Source organism: Cervus canadensis, chromosome 24, assembly GCF_019320065.1.
Source record: "Cervus canadensis isolate Bull #8, Minnesota chromosome 24, ASM1932006v1, whole genome shotgun sequence".
In the NCBI taxonomy this organism is placed as follows: Eukaryota; Metazoa; Chordata; class Mammalia; order Artiodactyla; family Cervidae; genus Cervus; species Cervus canadensis.
The window spans coordinates 39,828,984-39,854,298 of NC_057409.1; the positions used below are offsets into that span (position 1 = coordinate 39,828,984).

At 41.8% G+C, this 25,315-nt stretch overlaps 1 protein-coding gene across 1 annotated transcript; it reads right to left on the reverse strand.

The window, feature by feature from the left end:
• Positions 1-9,124: 9,124 nt before the first annotated feature.
• LOC122426690 (60S ribosomal protein L14-like) lies at positions 9,125-9,861 on the reverse strand. The gene has a single exon (XM_043445798.1). The coding sequence runs from the start codon at positions 9,839-9,841 to the stop codon at positions 9,200-9,202; it is 642 nt and encodes a 213-aa protein (XP_043301733.1). The 5' UTR covers positions 9,842-9,861; the 3' UTR covers positions 9,125-9,199.
• Positions 9,862-25,315: the final 15,454 nt, after the last annotated feature.

The following is a 25,315-nucleotide window of genomic DNA, read 5'->3' on the forward strand; positions in this document are numbered from 1 at the left end:
AGAACAACTTCATGTTGTATAACCAAAGTAATACAAACAAAAAATTTTAACACTCTTCCTTTAAGGCATTGCCAAGTGCCTGCCTTATATGTCCTTGGAATTGAATTACTTTTTTTTTTTTTTAAGATGTAGATTGGAACTCTTCATTTTCTATTCTGAGGAACTGTGTGTTACTGATAGAGGCTAGGACAAAATTCACAAAGAAAAATTAGTAATGTTCTAATCACACTTTCCTCTTGTAGAGATTTGTGATTTTTTATTTTTGTGGGACATTTGACTATTTAAAAGATTATTTTTTATTGTTTATTTTTGGTTGTGCTGTGTCTTTGTTGCTGCATGGGCTTTTCTCTAGATGCGGCGAGTGAGGACTACTCTCTCGTTGCAGTGTGCGAGCTTCTCATTGTGGTGGCTTCTCGGGCAGCTCCCGGGCTCTCCGCACAGGCTCAATAGTGGTGGCTCATGGGCTTAGTTGGGCCGTGGCATGTGGGATATTTCCAGATCAGGGATCGAACCTGTCTCTCCTGCATTGGCAGGCAGATTCTTTACCACTGAGCCTCCAGGGAAGCCCCTTGGACTTCTTGATCTCTAATCCAGGCATGTACATTCCAGAATTGTACTTTGCTTCTCTAAAGAAATTAACATTCTGCAATTAGAAGCAGATGCCCACAGCACTAATGAAATGGCCAGCACTGACAGACCTTCATTCATCCATTTCTCTGCCTTTGAAACTGACAAGTTATGAAGACTAATGCTTGGCATTGATCTATCCATATTTTTGGTTATATGGTAGTTGATTTTAAACTCTTATTCTTTTCTCCTTAAGGATGCTTTTCTAACTATCTGCTTAAGTGCAAAAACTTGCAGTTGTGCTGAGTTTTTGATTGATTTTTAAAAGGTACTCTTAAGGAGACAAGCTTATAAGTGAAATGTTTGAGTTAAGCAACATCTTTAAAGGGTTGGTGCTGAGGACCTGTGGGTTGCTGAGTACAAGCAAAAATTCAAGTTTAGAAGAGAATATACTAAATTCCTTTATTAGCATATCTCCAGCTCCTTACCCTATCATCTGCCTCATTAATAGTAATTCTTAAAAAAAAAAAAAAAAAAAAACCTGTATTGTTAAAAAAAACCCTTATTTCCATTAATTTATAACTTTTAGAAATATGTGGATCTGAACATTAAGGAGGTATTAGTTTGTTTCTTTCACATAACTGGTGTCCTGGAAAATTCTCCTCTAACATGTTGTGACTATAGTCAGTTATTTTTCCTACTCTAAATCTCTGTAATAGAGAGATGCCTACTGCTTAGCATTCTGAAATTTCATTCAAGCTGCTGGTGGTAGGCTATTGCTATTTCTGTTCTTCTGTCTTCCCATTGATCTGTCTTTTTGGCCTCCCATTCATTTTTTTCTTTTTTTATTCACTTGTTTATATGTTTGAACACTTCCTGTTAAGGACAGTGGGACATGTAAGAATAAGTCACAACTAGTTTCTACACCCTCAAGACTACCGCATAGAAGAGAGAAGATGCATAACTATACAAACAAGGTAGAAATTGTCGAGTGCTTAGAAGAGTAGCAAAATGCTATGTAAGTTCTTGTCAAAAAAGAGATCATTTCCAACCAAAGGGGAGAGAAAATTTTGTAGAGAACAGTTCATCTGAACAGAACATTCAAGGATGAGCAGTATTTGGACCTCTGAAAACTGAGGAAGTATTCCAGATAGAGGAAGCTGCATACTTAGTCAGCTGCCTCATGGTTTGTGTGAGAATAGGGAGAGGTTTGACTTGACATGTACGTATAAGATGTATGAGGGAGGGTGGTGAGGAATAGAGTGGAGAAGTTAACAGGGATGAGAGCATAATGAGCATGGAAGGCTAGACCAGGCAGTGGGACAAGGGAGGGATGGGGACTAATCTGACATCCTCATTTAAGAGGTTCATGATAGGTGAGTTGGGATGTTGCTAGTGCAATGGTTAGGCTTGCTAATGAAGTCAAGACTGTGACAGTGAAAAGTGGAAAGGAAGGAGGAATTCAAAGAAGCCTGGGGACACTCAGATGTCAGGAGCAAGGGAGGAGGAAGAGAAACTAAAACAAGACTTCATCTCTAGATTTCTAGGAGAATAGTGGTACTGATGGTAAGAGTGGACAGCACCACTCTCAACACATAATGGTTTTCAATTATTTTTTCCAATGGTTTTAAATACATAAAGGTTGAGTCAGCAACAGGGGCATCCTCTCTGTTGGCATGACCCACTGGTTACAGTTAGGGCTCAAGAGAAAATCAAACATAAGTTAGAGATCAGAAGTTAAGGACATGGAGTTGTCTATTGAAGCCAACTGTAAATGATGAGAAAGAAAAAGACAAATTTTGGAGACCACTTCTACATAATCTATTATATTTTACTTACAGGCCTAAAAGAGCTTAAATAATTTTTCCAGAGTCTCTTACAGAGGCTAGCAGACTGACTTGCCTAGGGGTAATAGTAATGAGGAAAGGCCCTCCCCACCCCTGGCCTCATGAGGACCTGTAGACATTCACCCCTCACGCTCCTTGCCAATGACTTGTTCATCCCACCTGGACAGGACACTCAGTGTCCGTACTATTAGCGCCTGAAGCCCCAGCCCCTAGCACAGTGTGGTTGCCGATAATCACAGGAAAGTATTACTGAGTGAATTCAGTACTCTGAAGAAGTTCATGACTGGAAAGAATGCAGATTTGAAGAGACTTCGAGGACCTGGTGAGAAGCAAGGTGGCAACTGGTGAAGGCTATGGACTTTGGAGTAAGACTTCCTTTATTCTAATCTTGGCTCTGCTATCTACAAACTTTGTGATCTCCAGTGAGTCATTTAACCTCTCCCGGCTTCGCTTTCCTCAACCGTTAAATGCAGTGGGAGGATTACATGACACCGCCTATGGAAAGCGGGTGCAGTAGCTAGCTCCTTAATGCACACACTAAACACTTGAATATTTTAGTTATGCTCACTTTATGACTAGAGGAAGATACAAACAACATAGGTGTCTGGGGGAAAGTGGAAAGAAAATAGGAAAACGAACAAAAGTTACCTGTGGTGAAGGAGGATGCGCATAGGCGAGAAGCTTGGGCAAGAAATTTCTAAAGATAAAGGCATTGCTGATTTTTGTAACACAAGAGGATATGGGTCACCAACAGGTAGAGTTACTTTTACTCAAGTTCCAAAATATTCTAGGATGTATTCAGTTACTGAAGCCCTGTTAACTATCATTTGTCTTTTGCTTTTTAATGTTTATAGATTTGACATTAAATTTTTTTTGTTTTTTTTGGACTGTACCGGGTCTTCATTGCTTTGCTCGGGCTTTCTCTAGTTGCAGCCAGCGGGGGCTGCTCTCTAGTTGTGGTTCTCAGGCTTCTCATTGCAGTAGCTTCTCTCGGTGAGCACAGGATTTAGGTACATGGGCTCAGGAGTTGTGGCACGCAGGTTTAGTTGCCCTGAGGCATGTGGGATCTTCCTGGACCAGGGATCAAACCCATGTCCCCTGCATTGACAGGCAAATTCTTTACCACTGGACCATCAGGGAAATCCTATATTTACTCTTACATAGTACAAAGCATTATGTAGTGGAACAAAATGTATCATTGTATCCTGACTTGTAGAATATAGTTTGGGTTACAAAGCATTTAAGAGGGCTTCCCTGGTGCTTTAGTGGTAAAGAATTTGCCTGCTAGTGCAGGAGACACAGATACGATACATGATCCAGGAAGATCCCACAGGTCTCAGAGCAACTAAGCCTGTGTGCCATAGCTATTGAGCCTGTGCTCGGGAGCCTGGTAGCCACAACTACTAAGCCTGTGTGCTACAACTACTGAAGTCCACGTGCCCTAAAGCCTGTGCTCCTCAACACGAGAAGCCCCTGCAGTGAGAGGCCTGCCCACTGAAGCTGGAGAATAGCCCCCACTCACGGCACCTAGAGAAAAGCCAGTGTAGCAAAGAAGACCCAGCACAGCCAAAAATAATATACAAAATTATTTTTTTAAAAAAGCATTTAAGAAAATAGAATATAAGGAATTAGTAGAGAGTCCTTTATCAAAAGATGTGCATGTCACCTGCTAAACTAAAGAGTAGAAATCAAATTTACGGAGCCAAACCATGTATCACCCCTGCAATGCAGAGAGGTCAATATGGTCAATATGGTGGTACTCAGCCTCTGCGTCACAGATGTTTTTTTAAGACTAACATCTTTCCCTTACTTTCTTTTCCCTTCAATAGCTGTCATTTCTATTTACCGCTAAACATTATATTTGCTTTTTCCACCATTACTCTTTAACCATTGCACTGTAGCTTTCACCTTATTTTCCTGAAGCTATTCTTTCCAAAGTTATTGATGAACGTTGATGCCATTCTCTGTGACCTCTCTGACCCAGTCAGCATGGACATTGTTACATTGTCCCGTGTCGCCACTTAATTCTCAGATTATGTCATTTCTGGGTTCTCTGTTAGTTCCAACTCCTCTTTCTTTTCCCTAAATTTGAACATGTCTCAAACTCATTCTTCAAACTTTTGTTATTCTTCTCTACACACAAGCTTCCAGTGTAGGATACTTCTACTGCCTTAAATGTTGACCTGGCTTAAATGTTGACCTCTCTGGAGATTAACTCCAAATTTATGTCTACAGCTCTGATTGTGGTTAAAATTTAGCCTTCTGTCTCCTACTGTTTCCTGAGGACCTTCACCTCTCTATTCAGTCATCACTATAAATTTGGTTTGTCTAACCCAAATTTACCATCTTTCCCTTTTAAACCAGTGCTTGCTCTGAATTTTGTCCCTTGCTTTCTTATTCTCTCATTCATTCAGCAAGTATAAAGACTCCTAGTCACCCATACTAGAAGCTCCAGTCATCTTGATTTCTCCAGCTTCCCAGCTTTTCATCACTGGGTGACTAGACCAGTAACTAAAACATTTGTTTTCTTTTTCTTTTTTCCATTTATTTTTATTAGTTGGAGGCTGATTACTTTACAATATTGTAGTGGTTTTTGCCATACATTGACATGAATCAGCCATGGATTTACATGTGTTCCCCATCCCGATCCCCCCTCCCCATCCCGTCCCTCTGGGTCTTCCCAGTGCACCAGCCCTGAGCACTTGTCTCATGCATCCAACCTGGGCTGGTGATCTGTTTCACCCTTGATAGTATACTTGTTTCAATGCTGTTCCCTCTGAACATCCCACCCTCGCCTTCTCCCACAGAGTCTAAAATCTGTTCTGTACATCTGTGTCTCTTTTTCTGTTTTGCACATAGGGTTATTGTTACCATCTTTTTAAATTCCATATATATGCATTAGTATACTGTATTGGTCTTTATCTTTCTGGCTTACTTCACTCTGTATAATGGGCTCCAGTTTCATCCATCTCATTAGAACTGATTCAAATGAATTCTTTTTAATGGCTGAGTAATATTCCACAGTGTATATGTACCACAGCTTCCTTATCCATTCGTCTGCTGATGGGCATCTAGGTTGCTTCCATGTCCTGGCTATTATAAACAGTGCTTCGATGAACATTGGGGTGCACGTGTCTCTTTCAGATCTAGTTTCCTCGGTGTGTATGCCCAGGAGTGGGATTGCTGGGTCGTATGGCAGTTCTATTTCCAGTTTTTTAAGGAATCTCCACACTGTTCTCCATAGTGGCTCTACTAGTTTGCATTCCCACCAACAGTGTAAGAGGGTTCCCTTTTCTCCATGCTCTCTCCAGCATTTATTGCCTGTAGACTTTTGGATAGCAGCCATCCTGACTGGCGTGTAATGGTACCTCATTGTGGTTTTGATTTGCATTTCTCTGATAATGAGTGATGTTGAGCATCTTTTCATGTGTTTGTTAGCCATCTGTATGTCTTCTTTGGAGAAATGTCTGTTTAGATCTTTGGCCCATTTTTTGATTGGGTCATTAATTTTTCTGGAATTGAGCTGCAGGTGTTGCTTGTATATTTTTGAGATTAATCCTTTGTCTGTTTCTTCATTTGCTATTATTTTCTCCCAATCTGAGGGCTGTCTTTTCACCTTACTTATAGTTTCCTTTGTAGTGCAAAAGCTTTTAAGTTTCATTAGGTCCCATTTGTTTATTTTTGCTTTTATTTCCAATATTCTGGGAGGTGGGTCATAGAGGATCTTGCTGTGATTTATGTCGGAGAGTGTTTTGCCTGTGTTCTCCTCTAGGAGTTTTGTAGTTTCTGGTCTTACATTTAGATCTTTAATGCATTTTGAGTTTATTTTTGTGTATGGTGTTAGAAAGTGTTCTAGTTTCATTCTTTTACAAGTGGTTGACCAGTTTTCCCAGCACCACTTGTTAAAGAGGTTGTCTTTTTTCCATTGTATATTCTTGTCTCCTTTGTCGAAGATAAGGTGTCCATAGGTGCATGGATTTCTCTCTGGGCTTTCTTTCTTTTTTTTTTTTTTTTTTATTAGTTAGAGGCTAATTACTTCACAACATTTCAGTGGGTTTTGTCATACATTGATATGAATCAGCCATAGTGGGCTTTCTATTTTGTTCCATTGATCTATATTTCTGTCTTTGTGCCAGTACCATACTGTCTTGATGACTGTGGCTTTGTAGTAGAGCCTGAAGTCAGGCAGGTTGATTCCTCCAGTTCCATTCTTCTTTCTCAAGATTGCTTTGGCTATTTGAGGTTTTTTGTATTTCCATACAAATTGTGAAATTATTTGTTCTAGTTCTATGAAGAATACCGTTGGCAGCTTGATAGGGATTGCACTGAGTCTATAGATTGCTTTGGGTAGTATAGCCATTTTCACAATATTGATTCTTCCAATCCATGAACATGGTATATTTCTCCATCTATTTGTGTCCTCTTTGATTTCTTTCATCAGTGTTTTATAGTTTTCTATGTATAGGTCGTTTGTTTCTTTAGGTAGATATTCTCCTAAGTATTTTATTCTTTTTGTTGCAATGGTGAATAGTATTGTTTCCTTAATTTCTCTTTCTGTCTTCCATTGTTAGTGTATAGGAATGCAAGGGATTTCTGTGTGTTAATTTTATATCCTGCAACTTTACTATATTCAATTATTAGCTCTAGTAATTTTCTGGTAGAGTCTTTAGGGTTTTCTATGTAAAGGATCATGTCATCTGCAAATAGTGAGAGTTTCACTTCTTCTTTTCCTACCTGGATTCCTTTTATTTCTTTTTCTGCTCTGATTGCTGTGGCCAAAACTTCCATAACTATGTTGAATAGTAGTGGTGAGAGTGGGCACCCTTGTCTTGTTCCTGATTTTAGGGGAAATGCTTTCAATTTTTCACCATTGAGGATAATGTTTGCTGTGGGTTTGTCATATATAGCTTTTATTATGTTGAGGTATGTTCCTTCTATTCCTGCTTTTTGGAGAGTTTTTATCATAAATGGATGTTGAATTTTGTCAAAGGCTTTTTCTGCATCTATTAAGATAATCATATGGTTTTTATCTTTCAATTTGTTAATGTGGTGTATTACATTGATTGATTTGCAGATATTAAAGAATCCTTGCATTCCTGGGATAAAGCCCACTTTGCCATGATGTATGATCTTTTTAATATGTTGTTCGATTCTGTTTGCTAGAATTTCGTTAAGGATTTTTGCATCTATGTTCATCAGTCTGGTTTTGGAATGAGGGTGATGGTGGTCTCATAGAATTAGTTTGGAAGTTTATCTTCTTCTGCAATTTTCTGGAAGAGTTTGAGTAAGATAGGTGTTAGCTCTTCTCTAAATTTTTGGTAGAATTCAGCTGTAAAGCCATCTGGTCCTGGGCTTTTGTTTACTGGAAGATTTCTGATTACAGTTTCGATTTCCGTGCTTGTGATGGATCTGTTAAGATCTTCTATTTCTTCCTGGTTCAGTTTTGGAAAGTTATGCTTTCCTAGGAATTTGTCCATTTCTTCCAAGCTGTCCGTTTTATTGGCATAGAGCTGCTGGTAGTAGTCTCTTATGATCCTTTGTATTTCAGTGTTGTCTGTCGTGATCTCTCCATTTTCATTTCTAATTTTGTTAATTTGGTTCTTCTCCCTTTGTTTCTTAATGAGTCTTGCTAACAATTTTGTTTATTTTTTCAAAAAACCAGCTTTTAGCTTTGTTGATTTTTGCTATGGTCTCTTTAGTTTCTTTTGCATTTATTTCTGCCCTAATTTTTAAGATTTATTTCCTTCTTCTAACCCTGGGATTCTTCATTTCTTCCTTCTCTAGTTTCTTTAGGTGTAGAGTTAGGTTATTTATTTGACTTTTTTCTTGTTTCTTGAGGTAAGCCTGTAATGCTATGAACCTTCCCCTTAGCACTGCTTTTACAGTGTCCCATAGGTTTTGGGTTGTTGTGTTTTCATTTTCATTTGTTTCTATGCATATTTTGATTTCTTTTTTTATTTCTTCTATGATTTGTTGGTTATTCAGAAGTGTGTTATTTAACCTCCATGTGTTTGAATTTTTAATAGTTTTTTTCCTGCAATTGAGATCTAGTCTTACTGCATTGTGGTCAGAAAAGATGACTGGAATGATTTCAATTTTTTTGAATTTACTAAGGCTAGGTTTATGGCCCAGGATGTGATCTATTCTGGAGAAGGTTCTGTGTGCACTTGAGAAAAAGGTGAAATTGATTGTTTTGGGGTGAAATGTTCTATAGATATCAATTAAGTCTAGCTGGTCCATTGTGTCATTTAACATTTGTGTTTCCTTGTTAATTTTCTGTTTAATTGATCTATCCATAGGTGTGAGTGGGGTATTAAAGTCTCCCACTATTATTGTGTTATTGTTAATTTCCCCTTTCATACTCATTAGCATTTGCCTTACATATTGAGATGCTCCTATGTTGGATGCATATATATTTATAATTGTTATATCTTCTTCTTGGATTGATCCTTTAATTATTATGTAGTGTCCTTCTTTGCCTCTTTTCACAGCCTTTATTTTAAAGTCTATTTTAACTGATATGAGTATTGCAACTCCTGCTTTCTTTTGGTCTCTGTTTGCATGAAATATTTTTTTCCAGCCCTTCACTTTCAGTCTGTATGTGTCCCTTGTTTTGAGGTGGGTCTCTTGTAGACAGCATATATAGGGGTCTTGTTTTTGTAACCATTCAGCCGGTCTTTGTCTTTTGGTTGGGGCATTCAACCCATTTATTTATTTATTTTTTTTTTAATTTGCCAGCACGTCAAAAAGAACCTTTATTCTGATTTGAATAGCCTCTTACAGACTCATGCTATCTTGCCAGATGCCTTTGGAGCAGGTGCTTTCTGGGATGGAGCTTTCTGACCCTTCTGAGATTTAGCAGGAGGTGCAGCCTTCTGGCCTGCGGCCTTCTGGGCAGGAACCTTCTGGGCTGGAGCCTTCTTACCCCCGGTGGTGATCTTTTTCGCTGGAACCTTGGCAGCGGCAGCAGCTGCTGCAGCTGCCCCCTTAGCAGCAAGGGCTTTCTTGGGAGAGGCTTTTAGGAGAGCTGCCTTTTGAAGTTTCTTAACTTCAATTTTGATTAGTCTGTTCCTCATTTTCCTTGCCTTCATGACTTTGTAACGATCAAAATCTGTCATCTTGGCTTTCTTTTCTCTGGCTTCAATCTTCTTGGCCCACCTTGTGGCTGCCCACTTTGCATTGATATCTGCCTTCTCCCAGGCTTTCCGGACATACTTCTGGCGGGCACTGTGCGGGAACTTGAGGATGAAGTCAGTGAGCTGCATGCATTTGAAAGGCATAGCTTGTCTCCTTACTTGAGTGCAAGGTCCATCCACCAAAGCCCTGTTCTGATCAATAACATCTACAATCGCGACCAGCTTCCCGGCATGAGGCCCAAAGGAGACGTAGGCCACCCGGCCAACCTCTACGAAGCGCCTGAACACCATGTTGGCGGCGTTCGGCGAGAAGCCCCATTTACATTTAAGGTAATTATTGATAGGTATGGTCCCGTTGCTATTTACTTTGTTGTTTTGGGTTCACGTTTATACAACCTTTCTGTGTTTCCTGTCTAGAGAAGATCCTTTAGCATTTGTTGAAGAACTGGTTTGGTGGTACTGAATTCTCTCAGCTTTTGCTTGTCTGTAAAGCTTTTGAATTCTCCTTCATATCTGAATGAGATCCTTGCTGGGTACAGTAATCTGGGTTGTAGGTTATTCTCTTTCATTACTTGAAGTATGTCCTGCCATTCCCTTCTGGCCTGAAGAGTTTCTATTGAAAGATCAGCTGTTATCCTTATGGGAATCCCTTTGTGTGTTATTTGTTGTTTCTCTCTTGCTGCTTTTAATATTTGTTCTTTGTGTTTGATCTTTGTTAATGTGATTAATATGTGTCTTGGGGTGTTTTGCCTTGGGTTTATCCTGTTTGGGACTCTCTGGGTTTCTTGGACTTGTGTAACTATTTCCTTCCCCATTTTAGGGAAGTTTTCAGCTATTATCTCCTCGAGTATCTTCTCATGGCCTTTCTTTTTGTCTTCTTCTTCTGGGACTCCTATGATTCGAATGTTGGGGTGTTTCACATTGTCCCAGAGGTCCCTGAGGCTGTCCTCATTTCTTTTGATTCTTTTTTCTTTTTTCCTCTCTGCTTCATTTATTTCCACCATTTTATCTTCTACCTCACTTATCCTATCTTCTGCCTCCATTATTCTACTGTTGGTTCCCTCCAGAGTGTTTTTGATCTCATTTATTGTATTGTTCACTTTTAATTGACTCTTTTTTTAATTTTTTCTAGGTCCTTGTTAAACATTTCTTGCATCTTCTCAATCCTTGTCTCCAGGCTATTTATCTCTAACTTCATTTTGTTTTCAAGATTTTGGATCATTTTTATTATCATTATTCTAAACTCTTTTTCAGGTAGATTCCCTATCTCCTCCTCTTTTGTTTGGCTTGGTGGGTATTTTTCATGTTCCTTTACCTGCTGGGTATTTCTCTGCCTTTTCATCTTGTTTAGATTGCTGTGTTTGGAGTGGCCTTTCTGTATTCTGGTGGTCTGTGGTTCCTTTTTATTGTGGAGGTTTCTCCCAGTGGGTGGGGTTGGACCATTGTCTTGTCAAGGTTTCTTGGTTAGGGAAGCTTGCATCAGTGTTCTGGTGCATGGAACTGGATTTCTTCTCTCTGCAGTGCAGTGGAGTGTCCAGTAGTGAGTTTTGAGATGGGTCTATGTGTTTGGTGTGACTTTGGGCAGCCTGTATGTTGATGCTCAGGGCTATGTTCTTGCGTTGCTGAAGAACTTGTGTGGTATGTCTTGCTCTGGAACTTATTGGCTCTTGGGTGGTGGTTGGTTTCAGTGTAGGTATGGAGGCTTTTGGATGATCGCTTATTACTTAATGTTCCCTGTAGTCAGGAGTTCTCTGGTGTTCTCAGGTTTTGGGCTTAAGTCTCCTGCCTCTGGCTTTCAGTCTTATCCTTCCAGTAGCCTCAAGGCTTCTCCAACTATACAGCACTGATAATAAAACTTCTAGGTTAATGGTGAAAAGATTCTCCACAGTGAGGGACACCCAGAGAGGTTCACAGAGTTACATGAAGAAGAGGAGAGGGAGGAAGGAGATAGAGATGAGCAGGATGAGAAAAGGGGGTACTCAAGAGGAGAGAGACAGATCTACGCAGTACTCTGTTCCCTAAGTGTTCTCCGTAGCCCAGAACACCCACAGAGATTCACAGGATTGGATTGAGAAGAGAAGGGGGAGGGAGGAAATAGAGGTGATCTGGGGGAGAAAAAGGTGAGTCAAAATGGGGAGAGAGTAATCATCACACTCCTGAGTAAAAATGGGTACTGAATATTGGATTCTTAAATGTCCAAAATTGATATCAAATACTGAAAAACAGAGATTAAAAATCTAGAGTAGAGGTTAGACTCTTAAAAATACAATATTAAAAACAAAACCACAAAAAATTTAAGAAATATATATAAAGTTCACTTTAAAAATAGGGTCTTTTTTTTTTTTTGCAAGGTTATAGTGAAATGAAAATGAAAATTAAGGGGTAATAGAGTAGTAATAGAGGACTTTAAAATAAAAAAAAATTTAAAAAAAGAAAACAAATTTTTAATTAAAAAAATAGTAAAAATATATGAGAATGAAAATGAAAATTGAGGAGTAATAGAGGAGGAATAGAGGACTTTAAAAGAAAATAAAAGAAAAAAAGGAAAAAAATTGTCTTTAATTAAAAAATAGTAAAAATATATGAAAATGAAAATTAAGGAGTAATAGAGGAGTAATAGAGAATTTTAAAAGAAAATAAAAGAAAAAATTTTAAAAAAGAAAAGAAAAAAAATTTTTTAATAAAAAAAATAGTAAAAATATATCTAGGAATTTCTCTGGAGCTGTTGCGGGCAGTGTGGGTTCGGTTCAGTTTCAGATAGCTCCTCGTTCCAGCTTACACTTCTCGATATCTATAGGCCCCTTCCGGTGTAGTCGGTGTTACTACAGGGATTTTAATCTGTTGCACTGGTCCCTTCTGAAGCGGTTCCCTTTGTTTATTTGGCTTCTGTTTGCTGGTCTCTTCAGTGTCTAATTTCCACCCTGACACAAGCGGGTAGAGGTGGTCTTTTGTTTAGGTTCGCTGGTTCAGTCGCGCTGCGGGGAGGGAGGGGCGCTGCAGACAGATATCACTGGCCTGTGTGGGGAGCACTCACAGTGTTCCAGCCACACTGGGTTTGTCCCCGCTCAAGGGTGTGTGCTTTCCCCGTTTACCCTGCTCAGGCTCCTGGCTGCTCTTATGGAGCGGGCCCTGAGTGGCATGCGGTTCCAGTTTTCGGGTTCTCCACAAAAGCATGGACTCGGTTGGGCCTGCGTTTTGTGCCTTCCCCAGCCTGAGCAGCTCAGGCAGCCAGGCGCTTGACGGGCGCGCTCTCCCCGGGTGCGGTGCGCCTTCTCCCCTCTGCGGTCCCAGCCTCAGTTTCCGCGCGCGCCAGTCGGGTGCGTGTGCCTTGTGTTTATTCTTGGGAGCTGGCCTCTATCAGCGACCCTCCCAGCGGATGTCAACCATCCAGAATCTCAGGAAGTCTTCGGTTAGAAGCTGGGAGCCTGTTTGCAGTTTGGTAGGGATGCTGTCTCTGGGGCCGAGTTTGCCGCTTTCCCCTCCCCGCTGCCTCCTGCCTCCGGTGGGGGATGGGCCGGTCCGCTGCAGGCTAGCCCTTCTCTGGGATTGCTCAGTCTTTCTTCTGTTCTGCAGTTTTGGCTGGCAGTGTGTTCGGTTAGCGCGCTTTTCGCTGGTTAATTTTCTCTCTTTCTCTTACTATCCCACAGTTTAAGTTGCTATCTCGTGTTAGCTCCCTCCGATTGCCCTCAGGGCATTTTGGCTGGTCCTTACCCTAAGCAATGCCGCCCGCTCCTCTCTGTTCCACCCCCACTTGCTGGTGGTGGATGCGAGCCTCTGGGGTACTTTTCTGCTGGGAGTTGCTTTTAGGCATGTAATCTGTGGGTTTTATTTATTTTTCCTCCCAGTTAGGTTGCCCTCCAAGATTCAAAAATGTCCCCAAGACCCGCCAGTGAGAGGGTTTCCTGGTGTTTGGAAACTTCCTCTATTACGACTCCCTTCCCGGGAAGGGTCTCCGTCCCTAGCTCTTTTGTCTCTCTTTTTATCTTTTATATTTTGTCCTACCTCCTTTCGAAGATGATGGGCTGCTTTTCTGGGCGCCTGATGTCTTCTGCTAGCGATCAGAAGTTGTTTTGTGCGGTTTGCTCAGCGTTCAAACATTCTTTCGATGAATTTGTAGGGGAGAAAGTGGTCTCCCTGTCCTATTCCTCTGCCATCTTAGCTCCTCCCCCCAAACATTTGTTTTCTAACTGGTATTCACGCTTCTAATCTTCCTCAAACCAACCCTTACCAACCTTTTAGATAGCTCTTGTCAGACTGACCTTCCCAAAACACTCCCAGATTTGCCGAGAGTTACTTATGATTTCCAGTGGAAACCTCCTTCATTCAGTCTCCTTGCATTCCCTCGTTGGAAGGTCCCCACATAGCTTGGGTTTTTTTTTTTTCTTTTTAAAACATTTTGTTTATGTGTTTATTTTTGGCTGCACTGGGTCTTGGTCACTGCACTTGGGCTTTCTCTAGTTGTAGCAAAATGGCTGCCCTCTTGTTGTGGTGTGTGGGCTGCTCCTTGTGGAGGCCTCTTTGTGGAGGTACCCAGGCTTAGTTTCTCCTTGGCGTGTGAGATCTTCATGGACCAGGGATCGAACCCACATTCCCTGCATTGGCAGGTGGGTTCTTCACCACTGGACCACCAGGGAAGTCCCATAGGTTGGTTTTCAAGGGTACTCATCTTGTCTCTTCTAACCTGTAAGAACCACATTTCATTGTGTGATCATGAGAGCAAATGTGCTTCCCTTCACAGCTCCTCTCTTCCAGCAAAACTCATCCATACATACTTCAGTGCGTACACCCATAGTCCTGTCTAGACCTGTGATAGTGCATACTGTGGACTATTCCCTTAGCTTATCTAAGAACTCCTCTCCTTCAAGCCATCCTACCCTCGAGAAGACTTCCTCCTCTAGAGAAATCCTTTGCCACTCCTTTTTTGGGCTGCATCCAATGCCTGTAGTAATAATTTGATGCAAAGTATGTTTCCTTGACTTACTTATCTTTCTATGTCTATGCCTGCTCGAGAAGAACAAGCTACATTAGGATAGCTGTCTTCTATTGTTTTGGATGGTGGCCCAATGCATGCTGCAGAACCTCAATAAATTGTTGCTCATTGTGATGCAAGCAGAAGCCAGATAATACATTTGGTTTCTTTGGGTAGGGAGAAGACAAGGAATCTTCAAATATATCTTGATATTCAAAGTTGGTGATCTTGTCTATAACACTCATTTGTCACAGCATATGCTAGATTGTCAGCATTTCATTTATCCATGTCTTGCTCAAAACATGTGCAGAATATTAATCATTAAGAATGTGTACTGGTGTCTTTTTAATTTAATTTTCGTATGAGGATGGAATAGCAGTGCCAAAATTATATTTGAATTTTGGTATTGAAAGTATAACATTTTCCTGTTCATGGCTGTTACTTACAACATTTCTCTCTGAAAATAACAAGAAACATGGGGCTAAAACTTATTTGTATTATGATCATTTATTTATCTTATCATACTCCTATTTAATTAACAAGCTGCTTAACAAAATACATTTATTCATGAAAAGTTGGCAGTAAATCTGATTTATATTAATTCATCATATTTTCTTGTTGACATAACTTACAAAATTGGAGATGCTTTCCTTTGGAAAGTGTTTTACATCTGAGACGAAACTAAAATATTGGTAGAAAATGCAATGAAACATTACAGTCACATATTCTTAAATGTCTTATAAAATAATGCCTAAATTACTAAAAATAGAAGCTTTTCTTGAGGCCATGGAACTAGTCCAGTAAAGGAAAAAAGTAATTTTTGTTTATTGGTTTATTTTTGGCTGTGCTGGGTCTTCGTTGCTGTAGGTGACCTTTCTCTAGCAGAGGTGCACGGGCTTCTCACTGCAGTGGCTTTTCTTGTTGCAGCTCCTGGGCTCTAAGGCATCTGGGTTCAGTAGTTGTGGCACACAGACTTTGTTGCCCTGAGGCATGTGGAATCTTCCCGGACCCGGGATGGAACCTATGTCCCCTGCATTGGCAGGCAGATTCTTAACCACTGGGCCAGCAGGGAAGTCCTAGTTATTTATTTTTTAAGTGATCTATTTATTTATTTGGCTGTGCTGCGCCTTCATTACTTCACACAGGCTTTCTCTAGTTGCAGCGAGCAAGGGCTACTCTTTGGTTTGTGGCGAGCGGGCTTCTCAACTGCAGTGTTTTCTCTGGTTGTGGAGCACAGGCTTTAGGTGGGCGGGCTTCAGTGCTTTTGGCTCGAAGGCTCAGTAGCTGTGGCAAACGTGCTTAGTTGCTCCATGGCACGTGGAATCCTCCCAGACCAGGGATCGAACCCCTGCCCCCTGCGCTGGCACATGGATGCTTATCCACTGTACCACCAGAGATGTCCAAACAGTGAATTTTAAAAGTGTAATTTCAGTCTCAGGAGAATAGAATTCTAAAAGCCGGTTTTGCTTTGGAACAATTCCTTCCTGGTGCGACTGTGTATTACTAAATCAAGCTGTGTGGCAGTTTAGAAATGATCGTTTACTAGAAACAGCACTGTAGTGTGAAGAAATGCTCAGATGTGTGAGCTGTTTCTCTAAACTAAAAGTTTAACCTTGGAAAAATAGCCTCACCGTTCTGGACCTTAGTTTTCTTATCCGTCAACTACAAGAATTAAGCTAAATTAGTGGGTCTGTCTACTTTGCTCTGGGCATGTCCTCAAGGCCTCCAGAGCGGTGGATGCGATCAGAAAACGGTGGAGTGGGATAGACTCTCCGCCTTTCCTTCCTCTAGCGGCTCAGTGGTAAAGAATTCACCTGCAATGCAGGAGCTGCAGGAGACACAGGTTCGATCCCTGGCTTGGGAAGACCCCCTGGAGGTGGGCACGACAACTCACTCCAGTATTCTTGTCTGTAGACTCCCATGGACAGAGAAGCCTAGTGGGCTATAGTCCGTAGGACTGCAAAGTCAGACACGACTGAAGCGACTCAGCATGCACACACTTCGCTTCTCCTGGGTTTTTGTTTGAACAGTGAGTTCTGGAGCTGAAACCTTCCAATGTTTGGAAATCTTCACATTATATCATGTCTAAGATTCCTTCCAAATCTAAAATTTTAGCAACTTTTGTTTTTGTTTTGAACACAGTGTCTTTACTGTGGAGTACACAGTGCTAAGCAAACAACTGTTTGGATCTCTCTTTTAAACCACAGTTTTTCCTACTTGTTTCCACCAATGTGTCCAATGGGCTGTTTGTCAGTTCCTTGCTCTTTGTGGGTCCCACCTCCATGAGCCGGAGCTGCCTGTTTATCCTCTTTCCTTTGCTAACCCTTCAGTGACTCAGCTCTCTAATCAGAGCCTTGTTGACTATTTTGACTGACTTCTCACGTCACACTCATCCCTCTGGTTCATCTTCTTTCCCCAGAGACTCTCAGCCCACCATGGGATAGGGGGACGGCTCTGCCCTGGCGATCTGTGCCTGTCTCCACGTGGGCCCTGGGATGGTCTCAGAACAGGAGAGGTTTGTGAGAAGATGCTATCAGGCCATTTCTCACTTGCCTCCCAATCTTCCTGGGAAGCCAACCGGAGACCCTCCTCATTCCCAGCCTCTGATGAGGTCTGAGACCTTGTCCCCACTCTGAGGGCACAGCTGCAGGCTTTAAACTGATTAGCCCGGCTTGGCGATGACTTCTCGGCAACAGAGCTTCCTGTGATTCATGTAGTCACCTGATCCCTCTGTGAGACAGAGGATACAAGAAGCTGGCACCTTCACCCCTTGCTTTTTTTGCTGTCTACATAAATAATAAACTGAATCTGACAGGGCTCGGGTGGCATCTACCAGCCTTGACACATGGCGGTTATCAGTGGACATGGTATATCTGTCCTTATCATTCCCCCAGTTCTTTTCCAATATGCTGTAGAAAAATTTTACAAGTACAGTCATGCTATGGAGCAAACTGGATTGGAGAAAACTTTCCCAAATTGTGTCTACAGACATTTTCTCTGCTGTGGCCATTCCTATTTATTGGAATAGCAATGTAATTGTCCTTTCTTTACAGTGTAAATTTTGGAGTAAACTGTGGTCCATTCATTGGTTGGCGCTGGGAAATGTTTGGGTTAGTTTTAGCACCATTAGAAATGCTTGTCAGATTAATAGCCTTGGAGCCTCAGTGCATCAATTATTCAAGACAAATTATCTGTCCTGTTTATTATTCAAGCATCTTAGGCCTCCTACCTCTTCCTCTGGCTGCTTGTTTTATCCACATTTCCTGCTGGATAAACACAGGTATTGTAGCATGGGTAGAGGAAATAAGGGGCTTCAGTCAGTTCTGTTATTTCAAAGGTTGTAATTGAAGACTTTAGGGGAGGAGGTTTTACGTGAGCTGTCGGCCTTAGTTATCCTAGTCGTCCTGATGCTGCAGTGCTGTGCTTTTTAGTGGGCTGTATTCTCGAACACTTCATCTGAAGTGCAGAACATCAGAATTAGAGAGGAGGACTTCCCTGGTAGAGCAGTGGATAAGAATCCATTTGCCAGTGCAAGGGACACAGGTTCGATCCCTGGTCCAGGTAGATCCCACATCCTGTGTGCCACAACTTCTGAGCCTGAGCTCTAGGGCTTGCAACTGCAACTACTGAGGCCTGCATGCCCCGAGCCTGTGCTCTGCAACAAGAGATACCACTGCAATGAGAAGCCCACTCGCTGCAACTAGAGCAAGCCCATGTACAGCAGTGAAAACCCAGTGCAACAAAAAATAAATACATAAACATTTAAATAAAAAAGAATTAGAAGCGTAATTTAGACTAACTCCACTGTAATGCAAGAACCATCCTTCACAACACTTAAAACTCCCATCCTGTTATTGGATATCTCTAGCAAAAAAGTGTTATATTTATCTGGAATCTATATATTTCAGCTATTGATGTGTAGTCTATGTTTGGGGGAGACACCATTCAATTATTTATTCTCTTCCCCACCAAACAGATATGAGTTCTGCCACTAATTTGCCTAGGGACCTTGTTTAGCAAACATCTTAAATTCCCTGATCTCCTGTTTTTTTTCCCTATGAAAGCAAGAAGTTGAATGATAGTATTTAAAGTATCTTCTAATTCAAAAAATCTAGAGTTCTTTGATTTTAGTAGTGAAGCTAATATTTCCATTGATCAATTCATATTCTTTAAAAAGGGAGTATAAATAGGGGGGCCTCAAGCATGATTTTATGGCCACTGAATTCTAGTGTGCTCACCTTTAATGCTGCCTAGCAAATAAGCAATCCCTTTGCTCGTCTTCCTCTTCTAAATGACATGTTCACACTTTCTCCTCTTTCCTCAAACTTGACCTCATACCTCATCTTCACCTTGAGCAGAAATTCTTGCTTCCTAAGGATAATTAAGCATACTCCTACAACACATGCTCCTACAACATGTCTCAGTTCAGTTCAGTTCAGTTGCTCAGTCGTGTCCGACTCTTTGCAACCCCATGGACCGCAGCATGCCAGGCCTCCCTGCCCATCACCAACTCCCGGAGTTTACTCAAACTCATGTCCATTGAGTCAGTGATGCCATCCAACCACCTCATCCTCTGTCGTCCCCTTCTCCTCCTGCCTTCAATCTTTTCCAGCATCAGGGTCTTTTCCAATGAGTCATTTCTTTGCATTATGTGGCCAAAGTATTGGAGTTTCAGCTTTAACATCAGTCCTTCCAATGAATATTCAGGACTGATTTCCTTTAGGATGGAATGGTTGGATCTCCTTGCAGTCCAAGGGACTCTCAAGAGTCTTCTCCAGCACCACAGTTCAAAAGCATCAATTCTTTGGCGCTCAGCTTTCTTTATAGTCCAAGTCTCACATCCATACATGACTACTGGAAAAACCATAGCCTTAACTAGATGGACCTTTGTTGCTAAAGTAATGTCTCTGCTTTTTAATATGCTGTCTATGTTGGTCATAACTTTTCTTCCAAGGAGTAAGCTAGCATGGTTTGCTGGCATACTTTTTAATCATTTAACATATGGTAAAAATCTTTCAAGGTCAATAAATCTGCATCTCCATCATCATTTTTTAATGGTCGCATCATAATCCACTGTATGGATTGACTACAATTTGCTTAACTAATCCTCTTTCTGAACAATTATAATATTATATATATTGCTCTCAAATTGATATATAGGTGTTGGCAGACTTGAACAGGAAGAGATCTAGGACAAACACGCCAGAACATCTGTCTCCAATTATTTAAAGGATAACGATGACATATATTTTGCATAATTCTGGAAAATGGGACTTGGATGAGCAGATGAACATTAAATGGAGGTAAATTTCAACATGATAGAAATAATTTTGTAACATTTCTTAAAAATGGAAAAGGATGTCTTATCGAGATGGTGAACTCTTTCCGGAAATTCTCAAGGAAGGGCTGACTGTTCTTGTTTCTGTAAGAATTCATGCCTTGAAGGGAGTATGAAGCCAATGGTCCTCCAGTACTATGACTTATAGAAGCAAATTCTGTAGAAGACTCAGGAGGGATCCTCTTATGCTAGTTTTATATGGCTCAGAGCTGTGGCAGCATTAAGTCTCCTCCTGTTCCTAGACCAAGGCAGGAAACAAGTCTCCAAATTTATCTTCTTGTGTGTAGCCTAGGAACTAAGGTGAGAAAGTGAGGAAGCAAATAGAGGTTAAGTGTTTAGAGGCATTTTTCTTTTCTTTGGGATTCTTTTATCTCCAGCTTGTCTCACTTTCCTTTTTCTCTGTATTTTATCCTTTCTTTGTTTCTTTTTCTTTTTTTGGCTGCACCATGCAACATGAGGAGTCTTACTTCCCAGGGTGTGTGTGTGTGTGTGTGTGTGTCTGTGTGTCTGTGTGTGTTGTGTGTCTGTGAGCACGCACGTGTGTCTGTGCTCAGTCGTGTCTGACTCTTTTGTGACCCCACGGACTGTAGCCTGCCAAGGTCCTCTGTTCATGGGATTCTCCTGGCAAGACTACTGGAGTGGGTTGCCATTTCCTCCTTCAGAGGAACTTCCCCACCCAGGAATCCAACCAGCATCTCCTACATCTCTTGCTTTGGCAGTTGGGTTCTTTACCACTATCACCACCCAGGAAGCTGCCCCAAAGTGAAAAGGAAGTGAAAGTCACTCAGTTGTGTCTGACAGTTTGTGATCCCATGGACTATCCAGTCCATGAAATTCCCCAGGCCAGAATACTGGAGTGGGTAACCTTTCCCTTCTCCTGGGGGTCTTCCCAACCCAGGGATTGAACCCAGGTCTCCCACATTGCAGGCAGATTCTTTACCAGCTGAGCCACAAGGGAAGCCCTAGAACACTGGAGTGGGTAGCCTAACCCTTCTCCAGCGGATCTTCACGACCCAGAAGTTGAACCGGGGTCTCCTGCATTGCAGGCGGATTCTTTACCAACTGAGCTATGAGGGAAGCCCAGCTATCAGGGAAGCTTCTCCAACCAGGGATCAAACCTGTGCCTCCTACAGTGGAAGCATGAAGTCTTAACCACTGGACCGTCAGAGAAGCCCCTCTTTTTACATTTTTTTAACGTAGCTACCAGAAAATTTAAAATTAAGTGCGAGGCTCACATTGTTGCCTTGCCTTACATTTCTTCTGAACAGTGAGCGCTGTCCTGGGACCTCACTGCTTAATGTTGTCCCTGCGTAAGCAGCATCAGCGTTTCCAGAAAGCTCGTGAGAAACAGGCTCAGAGCTCAGCCCAGACCTAAAGAATCAGAATCTTCATTTTAGTCAGATTCATGGGGGGTTCAAGTGTGAGCAGCTGCCCTCAGAGGACTTCCTGTAGGTTCAGCTGATCCGGCTGCTACCGGGAAGGCATGCTGGGGTGGCCCCTGCACAGAGACATACTGGAAGCAAGTCAGAGACTTGCAGAGTGTTGCTGCCGATTCTGGTTTTGTTTTTTTTTTTTCCTGTCTCCCAGCATGGACCCTTGGGTTGAGGTGAACTTCCACAGGGAGTCTATTGCCTGATAATATTTTCCAAGGTGGGCTGGGAGCTGGGGTGGGGAAAAGCAGGTGTGTCGCCATAGAAGAGGGAAGCCTCAGACAAAAAGGCAAAGTCCTTGTTTGGTTTCCAGTTAATGGTTAACCTGCTATGGAGAAAGAAGCAGTTGAGACTGTGGACTTTAGTTTCTTTCTCTGCAAACTTCTGTGGCCTTGGTTTAATTATCCCCCTGTCTTGCAGAACAGCAAATGCTGGGAATAGACCAGACCTTTTGACATCCAAGTCTTGTGAACTAGGGGACAGAGCCTAGAAGAGTGAGGTCAGCTTTTCACTGTGGCCTGGTTTTCTCCTCTTCTCTGGATAAGTGAGATAACTCATGGAGCTTCATGAATGCTCAGTAGACCTCCTACCTATAAATAATGGGTTAGTCTTTGCAAATAGTTATGAATAAATAACTCTAGTAGTATTTGTAACAGCTTTACTGAATGCCTTAATACATTGGGCTGCTATAACAAAGTACCATAAACTGGATGGCTTATAAACTGCAGAAATTTATTTCTCTCAGGCTAGAAGTCTGAGATCAGGGTGCCCGCATGGCTGAGTTCTTCCAGGTTGTGACAGATACCTTCTGGTATTTTGCTGTGGTGGGGAGCAGAGGGGGGAAGCAAACTCTGTCCTCACTCTTATTAGGGCACTAATCCCACCCATGAGGACTTCGTCCTCATCAGTTCAGTTCAGTTCAGTCGCTCAGTCGTGTCCGACTCTTTGCGACCCCATGAATCGCAGCTAGCCTCCTCTAATCCTAATTGTTCCCTAAAGGCCACACTGAAGGGTAAGGTTTCAACATGAATTTGTGGGGGACACACACATTCAATTTATAACACTGAGATATAGTTTATATGCTGTAAGATTCACGTATTTTAAATTCAAGCATAACTTTTATTGTATTTAAGTAAAAATGTAATGACACTCTTCTCAGTCCTCTTGTATTTGATTCAGTCATTGAAATTGTGGATGTTTAATTGTTTTTGACCTACAATGTGATTCAACCTTTACCTCTAAAATGCTCTTTGTTAAAATTCTTTCAAAGCCAAGGAGTATTTTTCCAGAGAGATTTCAGTTAGAATGATATCATCTATATTTCATATCTTTCTTCAAAGTCAACTGCAGCATAAGATAAGCTACACAAATCTAGATTCAATAATACTAGTTTTTCCAAATAACTGCTTTCCTATTAATTCATTTTACACTTGAAAAATGGATTTTTTCATCCAGTAAACAAGCCTAATCAATTTTTTTTTCCTGAAAAGGAGATTTTTCAATACTCAGAGAAAAGAATGAGGAGACCTGAGGGAGAACTAAACATGGATCTTCTGCTGTGCATGGAAATGATGATTTTCATAAACTAAATATACATGCAATAAAGCCCAGAGATATAAATGCAGAAATGAATAACAAGCTCAAGGTAAGTAGCAGATCCAGGCTTGCTTGGGCCCAGTGAGCTCCTTGGGCTGAAAACGAGATGTGAATATTAATGCTGTTTTATCTCCTCTCAATCTCTTCTTAACATAATCGAGAAATATATGTTTGAGGGATACAAATACTCATTTCATATATATATATATATACACACACACATACACACATCTAGTATATTCTCTTCTTGGTTAGAAAATATCTTGTTTCATGCCTTAGTTTTTTTAATTAAAAAATTTTTTTGGAAATTATTTTTATTTTTGGTTGTGCTGGGTCTTCCTCACTGCACGCAGGCTTTCTCTAGTTGTGGCGAGCAGGGGCTGCTCTAGTTGTGGTATGTGGGCTTCTCATTACCGTGGCTTCTCGTTGTGGAGCACAGGCTCTAGGCTCACAGGCTTCAGTAGCTGGGATGCATGGCTGATGGTTGAGGCTCACGGGCGCTCGATGCTTGTGGCACATGGGCATGTGGGATCTTCCTGGACCAGGGGTTGAACCTGTGTCCCCTGCATTGGCATGCGGATTCTTATTCACTACACCACAGTTAACCTGTGCCCCCTGCAGTAGGTCTTTCTTTGAGTGGGTCTCTCTCTCCTCTCTCTCTACACACACAGGCCATTAGGCAGAAAGAAAAGAAAAAAAGCCAGGTTAGTTACATGGAACCCCCATGACTCCAACCAGATAGAGATCAGTTTGTTGGTGCTGAGGCGCTGTGAGGAAGCAGCTGCCTGGCCTTGCACACTCCCGCCCCCTCTGTCCGGGGTCAGTCCTTCATCCCTCACTGGACGCTTTCTTACTCTGTACTTCTGCAAAGTGAGTTTGGGCAGGTTGCAGCCCGCCTCTCAGCACCTGCATCAGCTGGTTGGACAGGGGCACCTCGAAAGGATTAGCACAGTGGTCTGTTAACATTTTGACTGGGGAAAAAAGCTTTAATAAAAGATGTCAAGTAGAGAAATAGTTTTCCTGAGAGTGAAAGGAGTTCTTAGGGGAGAACTTGACACTGTGTCCTGGCCTAGGGCTGGGATGGAGGGGGCTGGGGCGGTGCCATCCTCCCCCTCTTCCCCCGCCCTGGCTTTTGTGTGTCCTTGGGGTCACATAGACCTGTCCTTCTCACCCCCTGACCTGGCTTCTCCAGGGAGCTGCTAGGAATGAAATGTTGTTGCTTTTTTATTTCCTCCAGTGTAGGCTTCTTAGAAGAGAAGAAAACTTGCAGAGGGAAATTAGATTGTGGCCTGTGGAGCCTTTGTAGATTACCAGGCCCTGCCTGTCACAAATACCAAAATTAAGTTATTTTTCCTTTTATTTCCCATGAATCAAGCTAAGGGAATGCCTTACTACCTGATGTTTCAGTCTGTGTCAAAGAGATCTGCTTCCTGACTTGTGGATCTTCCCCGAGAAGCCCTCAGAGCTTCATGTATGCTGAAATCTCAAAGGGTGTGTGTAATTCATTACAGCAAAGGCTTGACAGGACAATGTTCTCATTGCACACTCATACCCAATAAGGCATATCTGGCCATGTCTTCAGCCTGAATGGCTTGATACCATGCATCTTAACAGGCAGCTCTCCCCATTTTCCTGAAAAGAATCCCTATTTTCAATCAAAAAATTTCCTTAAAGTGTAACCCAAGAAGATCTGTGTCATTCAGCAGTTGTATGGCTGCTGCAGAAGGAAATATTACTGAAAGGTTACATTTAGTTTAAATATCTCTCCCTTCTCCTGTCTCTCAACACTTTATTTTTTCCTCTCTCCTGGCTACCTTGCTTCACTGCCGGTGGCACAGATCACAGACGTCTGTGATCACATGCACGTGTACACACACACACACACACACACACACACACAGTGGGAGGGTACATGTGTGCATCATTTCACCTTCTGCTGAAATCCTGATGATGTTTGCAAGGCCCTGGGTTGTCTCTGGAGAACAGGGGAGGCTGGCAGAAATGCGCTTCAGTCCGACATATGCAAATGTTCACCTGTGGCACCCTGCAGGGCAGAGCTCACTTCTTGTGGTCTTCAGTATGCCTGGAGGATGTTGTTTCAATTATTGATAGAAAGAGACTGAGGCTTGAAGGAAGGGCTGGGGATGGCGAGTCCAGGTTTCTCTTTTCAGGTTAAGTTTGGTGTTCTCCTTTCATTCATACATTTTCACTGTGTTGTTTGAAGCCATTGTTGAGAATTAACTCATTAGAATTTAATACTGGCAGTTACGGTTACTCCCAGTGTTTTCTCATTTTGCTGGTCCTTGGTCTGTCTTTTTTGGTACCAAGCTTGAGTATTTTCACTTTGGCCAGTTCCTCTCACTACTCTTCACATGGGAGTGCACCTGTGTGTGTTTTGACTTTTCTAGTTGTCTACAGAATATTTCTTCTGT

What these genes read in the sequence shown, in the direction of transcription:
- LOC122426690 (XM_043445798.1), bottom strand. Translation starts at nt 9,841, where the DNA reads ATGGTGTTCAGGCGCTTCGTAGAGGTTGGCCGGGTGGCCTACGTCTCC.